General features: G+C 39.1%; 1 protein-coding gene across 1 annotated transcript; it reads left to right on the top strand.

Annotated features, from left to right (window-relative positions):
- The first annotated feature begins 2162 nt into the window (after positions 1–2162).
- LOC141075596 (uncharacterized) lies at positions 2163–3747 on the top strand. Its single transcript, XM_073562708.1, has one exon. The coding sequence runs from the start codon at positions 2213–2215 to the stop codon at positions 3452–3454; it is 1242 nt and encodes a 413-aa protein (XP_073418809.1). The 5' UTR covers positions 2163–2212; the 3' UTR covers positions 3455–3747.
- The last annotated feature ends 3208 nt before the right edge of the window (positions 3748–6955 follow it).

Here is a 6955-nt window from a genome sequence, read left to right as displayed (position 1 = left end):
TTGCTGAGTACACTGATACCCCATATGTTGGGGTAAACCACTGTTTGGGTACACGTCGGGGCTTGAAAGGGAGGGAGCACCGATTAACTTTTTGAACGCAAAATTGGCTGGAATCAATGGTTGCACCATGTCGCGTTTGGAGACCCCCTGATGTGCCTAAACAGTGGAAACCCCTCAATTCTAACTTCAACCCTAACACCAACACACCCCTAACCACAGCCCTAACCCCAACACATCTCTAACCCTAATCCCAACCCTAACCCCAACACACCCCTAACCCTAATCCCAACCCTAACCACAAGCCTAACCCTAATTCCAACCCTAACCCTCTTTCCAACCCTAACCCTCTTTCCAACCCTAACCCTCTTTCCAACCCTAACCCTCTTCCCAACCCTAACCCTCTTTCCAACCCTAACCCTTTCTCCAACCCTAAACCTCTTTCCAACGCTAACCCTCTTTCCAACCCTAACCCTCTTTCCAACCCTAACCCTTTTTCCAACCCTAACCCTAATGGAAAAATAAAAATAATTTCTTTATTTTATCAGTTGATCCTGCCTATGGGGGTGATAAACAGGGGGTTTATTTACATTTCATTCTATTTAGATCACTGTGAAAGTGATCAAAATGAATGAATGGAAATTGGAGCCGGCGGGCGCACTGCGCATGCGCCCGCCATTTTCCAATATGGCAGCGCCCATGGTCCGGGACCGCGGGACACCGGGAGCCATAACGGCACTCGGTGAGTACCGGGAGGTGGGAGGGGGGGAATCCGAAGCCGGGAGGAGTGGAGGGAAGGCGGTGGGGTAGATGATGACAGCGGCGTCACATCGCCGCTGTCATTCAGTGGCGGGGGGGCAGATCGCCCCCGTTAACGGGTGGGGGGGTCGGATCGCTGTCACCAGCCATGTCCGATGCTACAGCAATGTCGGACATGGCTGGATTGTAATATTTCATCAATTTTCATTGATGAAATATTACTATCGCTCTGATTGGCTGTTTCACTTTTAACAGCCAATCAGAGCGATCGTAGTCACGTGGGGGTGAAGCCACGCCCCCTATGCTGAAGAACAAAGCCCCCTGTATCTGCGGGTCGGGTGACCTTTCAGTGACCTAGGTCACCCGACCCGCAGGGGGGCTTTAAAGTCATGACACCACATAGGCGTCACTGGTCAGATTTGTATCAGGTTTCATGACGCCTACGTGGCGTCATTGGTTGTGAAGGGGTTAATGCTATCTGCTCAGAGAAATTGAGACCATTATATTCATTATGTGCAGAAATATTCGTAACAATAAGATCCGGTTCTTGTGCAAAGACACAAGAGTAGTCAGTAAACGGGCCACGGTCACAGCAGGGAACAAATACACAAGCCGCAAGCTGAGCACAGAGGACTGAACCAGAGGAGAACAGCGCTGTATCTGGCAGATTCCGGCCATGTGCTTTGCGATTTAGTAGGGTGTGGTGCTTTCCAATTGGCTGAAGTAGGGAGCAGATTACTCCAGCTGGACAGCAGGAACAGATCCCAGATGAGATTGGACACACCATATATGCAGAAGCCCTAACATAACTAAATGACAGAAAACCAGAATAGTCGAAATCCCCATAAAGTGATTCCATTTTACAAATTAATTCACTGAGGGTTATAATCCTTAGGAGGAGTGAATATTTTGACTCCACAGCCACTTCCGGAAATTAACACGCAGTGGATGTTAGAGTGAAAATTACACATTTGCCATTTTATTACCCAGCACATAGTGCCCAGATTGTGCTCCAGGAGACACACACCGCAAATTAAGGGGGTTCTTCTCACTATAATATTGTTAAATACAGGGATCCTAAATGTAGTTTGCGCACACTGCAAGACTCCGAAGTGAGAGCGGATTTTGCTGGATTGATTTATAGAAACTCTGTTACTTTTCAACAGCCTTTGAGCCACTAATAGTGTGGGAACCTCTGTTTTTCCATTGACAGATGATGGACCTGAGTGGGGACTTGTTTTTTGTGAGATGAGAATTGGTATTATTTTCGCCTACATAACATTGATTGGTTTCTTTTTATTTGATATTTGGGAGGCAGAATGAACAAACAGTTGAACACCGCACACTACTGGTTCATCCAACAAGGTTTTCTATTAGACTGTGAACTGTCATTGTCTTGGGAAATAATTAAAGTTTTTTACATAGCTTGCCATTTTTATGGACAGTTTAAGTAGAAATGTTCAAAATTATAAAACTCAAGGATATTTTATTGATTTTTTTTATCTTAGCAGATAACTGTACCAGGAGATCAGAGGGACAGCTGACATCTTCAATTTTTAAATCTGATGATCTTGAGATCCTACAAGATACAACTGAAGTGACTGATATTACTCCAGATATAGCATCATCCATTCACAGCAAAGATCTGTCATCTGATCCTATGAAACAGGTCCCATCTTCTGATTCATTACTGACTACTAAGGAAAATCAAAGTCACAAAAGAGGCAATAAAAAACAAACTGCTCCTAAAGCAAAGAAGTCATTTTCATGTTCAGAATGTGGGAAATGTTTTAATCATAACTCAAAATTGGTTAGGCACCAGAGGACTCACACAGAGGAGAAGCCCTTTTCCTGTTCAGAGTGTGAGAAATATTTTACTCAGATATCGGACCTTGTTGCTCACCAGAGAATTCACACAGGAGAGAAGCCTTTTTCATGTTCAGAATGTGGGAAATGTTTTGCACATAAATCACTGCTTGTTATTCACCAGAGAATTCACACAGGGGAGAAGCCTTTTTCATGTTCAGAATGTGGGAAATGTTTTGCACATAAATCACTGCTTGTTATTCACCAGAGAACTCACACGGGGGAGAAGCCTTTTTCATGTTCAGAATGTGGGAAATATTTTAATTGTAACTCAAAATTGTTTAGGCACCAGAGGACTCACACAGGAGAGAAGCCTTTTTCCTGCTCAGAATGTGAGAAATGGTTTAAACAGAAATCAGACCTTGTTATTCACCAGAGAACTCACACAGGGGAGAAGCCTTTTTCATGTTCAGAATGTGAGAAATGGTTTAATCATAACTCAAACTTGGTTAGGCACCAGAGGACTCACACAGGGGAGAAGCCTTTTTCCTGTTCAGAATGTGGGAAATGTTTTAAACAGAAATCAGACCTTGTTATCCACCAGAGAATTCACACAGGGGAGCTTTTTTCATGTTCAGAATGTGGGAAATGTTTTAATCTTAACTCACATTTGATAGGGCACCAGAGAATTCACACAGGGGAGAAGCCTTTTTCATGTTCAGAATGTGGGAAATGTTTTAGGCATAACTCAAATTTGGTTAGGCACAAGAGAACCCACACAGAGGAGAGGCATTTTTCATGTTCAGAATGTGGGAAATGTTTTAACCAGAAAGAGAATCTTGTTAAACATCAGAGCAGTCACACAGAGGAGAAGCCTTTTTCATTTTCTTAATGTGGGAAATATTTTACTTGGAAATCAACTGTTAATAAACATCAGAGATGTCACATAGAGAAGAAGCCTTTTTTTGTTTAGATTGTTGAAATCGTTTTAACCAAAATTGGATCTTCTTAAAGGGGTTATCTCTTGTCATTCCTCTTTGCTGACAAAAGGATAAAACTAAACTTTATTACTTCCAAATGTAAATTGTTAAAAATGCATTTTCTTGTATATTATTCAGGACTTGTTACCAGATGTGACTCTATAAAATATGACAATATCTTATAAAAAAAAATGTAGTGGTTTATTTGGATTCTTCCATCAAAGAAAAGATTATTACAGAAAAACATAAAAATAGATGCATGATTATAAAGAGAGATTGTCCATTTGTTCATAGATCCTTCTTTCCTAGAACTCTGAAAAAAGGCATCTGTCTTGTAGTACGCAGCTTCTATGGATGGTGATTAGATTACATACCAGCTGTCCATTCAATGTCGTGTCCGAGCAGAGATGACTCCTCGAGTCTGTGTCTCATGGTGGGGAAGGAGAGAGAGCGAGCACCCTCTAGAGTAAACCCAACATATATATCCGTCTGTTAGAGCACGTGGTCTATATATATATATGGAGTTGACATTTACTATGAGCTAATCTTACATATGTAGTGGAGTTGACATTTCTTTTCACTAAAGAACAGGCTAAATTACAGCACTAAACCCAGGGACATGGTATACTTATTATTATAAAAAGGTTCAGATTTCACATGCTGTGGTTTGTCATGTCAAGCCATGCAATAAAGGCACACACAGAACACATTTAAAATGCAGTTAGTTATTTTCTTTTAAGTGTTAAATATATGAAATCATGCAATTATTGCAACTTCCTGTGTAAATAAAGGCATAAATCCTTTTAAGAGAATTTTTCCCGATTAAGTCCTGCTTTGAAATGAAAATTCTAAGGAAAAATAAAAGAGAAGGTTAATATCATATTCATAATTCTAAATATTATTACTGGAGTAAATTTTAATTTTCACTAAAAAAATACAGATCTACAATCTCTACTTCTACAAACACTCTATATATACTGTATGAATATGTATATCTACAAAGCTATAGAACTACAGAATTATACTCTATATAATAATTACATATAACTGACTAATACATTGTATAACACTTTTACACAACATATAATTACTTTTTTAGCCAATTCCTAAACCCAATCTTATTTCTCTGCAAAAAATATCCTGAAAAGTTCTTGCGATTTTGAAGCTGATGGATTGTCTGAGCAGAGTGTTCAGTTTACAGACCATGATGTCACTCACCACCTGCTTCTGTCTGTCAAATTCCGCCATCTTTTTTACAGAAAGAAGAAGATCAGAACTTTGAATTTTTCTTAACTCAAACTGTGAAGATTTTTCGGTGGTCTGCATCATTCCATAAGGCTTAAAGCAAACGTGATTTTCTTCGTTCTTCATAGATTTGATTACAGGGATAGTTTGATACAGGCTTCTGATAAGATTTTACTCTGCCTGTCTTTACAAAATTAGCATGATTTATTTCCCGTTCACGATTCTCGTGTTTTCTGGCAAAATCAAGGGATTGCGCACATTCAAATAAAGAATCTATTTGTGACGCAATAACACGAGATGCAGGATTTAGAAACCCAAATTTATTTACAAAACTCTTTATCATGGACTGTGTTTTGACATTTTCAATGAGCATTCTGTACAAGCGATCAAATATGGACATAAATGTATAAGTGCATTCCTTCCGACCAATCCTTAATTTTTGAAGAATATCAATATCTGGATAATTTTCATTTGATGCACAAAAGAATCAGAATTTTTAATCTGTCTTTATCATTTAAGTTCACATGTTTATCACCAGATATCTTTAAAGATAACCGCCTGGAAAAGGTTACAGGGATCCACATTTTAAACAACTGATTCTTTCCTCATTAGTCAAATCAAATTTGTCAACACAGCTTTCAAAAACCTCAGAGTTTCTACACACATGGATTTTGTTTTCATATGCAGGAATGATTTTGCATAATTTTAACAAATTTTTCCTAACTTTATTTCGGAGTTGGGCCTGTGAGTCGTCTATTTTTAGTGGTCCATCTTTCCTTGTACGGCATCTATGTCAGTTCTGAAGTCTCCTCCTACTTCTCCATCTTATTCCACGTCTGCAAGGTCACCTTGAATGGCTGCTACCTCTTGTAACTGCTTCTCCACGTTACAGTGAATCTCGGAAACATCACTATTTTCCTTTACACAACAATAATTTTTGGATTTCTCTGATACAAGTTTGTGAAATACATCAATCATTTGTAAAATATTTTTCAATTTCTCTCTTTCTCTATTAAAGGACAACAGCTTAGAATCTAACTTTAGAGTTTCCATTTCACATTCTGCATATAAGCTGAGCCATAATACATCCAAATTAGACTCGTCTACAGACATAAATTTCAGTTTACTCTGCTTAGAAAACGAAGTAATGACATCCATATTTCTTACCTTGAAATATCTCAGCTTGTAGTTCCTTTGATGACAACGCTGGGCTCTTGTCTTCACACGTCTATCTTCAGCACGTCTGGCACTTGTAGTACTTCTCAATCCATCTGGCAATTCTTAGTCCTCACTTCTAGGTTCTGTCTGATTCTTGTGACTTGTACATAGTAGTGGAGTTCCTGATAACTTGCACATCTGACGTTAGCAAAGATCTTTAAAATTCCCCCTCGGGCAAGTTGAGGGAAATCCGCCAAAAAAAAAAGGACAAAAATTCAGATATGGCTGGCTCTCCAATGTTAAAAATACATATTCTTGTATATTATTCAGTACTTGTTACCAGATGTGATACTCTAAAATATGACAATGTTCTTATAAAAAATGTAGTGGTTTATTTGGATTCTTCCATCAAAAAAGATTATTACAGAAAAACATAAAATGAGGTGAAATGATTTTAAAGTGATTGTCCATTTGTTCATAGCTAAGCTTGTATCCTTCTTTCCCTGGAACTCCGAATGGTAAATGGCGTCTGTCTCTGTTAAGAGCTTCTCTCGATGTCACACATGGTGATTCAGTTACATACCAGCTGTTCATTCAATGTAGTGTCCAAACAGTGATGTCCCTTCAGATGGTAGTGAAGGAGAGCACCCCCCTAGAGTAAGTCCCAACATATATATCCGTCTGTTAGAGCACGTGGTCTATATATATATGGAGTTGACGTTTACCATGAGCTAAACTTACATATGTAGTGGAGTTGACATTTACCATGAGCTAAACTTACAGAAATAGCATATAGTGTCACCAAAAGCAATGCATTCAGTACAGAACTGAGTGTAATAAAAAATTAACAACCGATTAATATTTAACAGCAGGTCACAGGAAATGGGCCAACCAATATTCAGGAAGCTTAGACATGCTAATTAGCTCAAAAAGCGCTCCAGACATTCAGGAAGTATGCCTCCATGGAGCATCATGGCACCCTACTACCTCAATGTGGAGATGCTAATTGT

This window comes from Dendrobates tinctorius, unplaced genomic scaffold (assembly GCF_039654945.1).
Source record: "Dendrobates tinctorius isolate UK_male_01 unplaced genomic scaffold, ASM3965494v1 ptg000366l, whole genome shotgun sequence".
Taxonomy (NCBI): Eukaryota; Metazoa; Chordata; class Amphibia; order Anura; family Dendrobatidae; genus Dendrobates; species Dendrobates tinctorius.
Note: the sequence above shows the minus strand (reverse complement) of the source record. Positions and strands in the feature narration are given on the sequence as shown.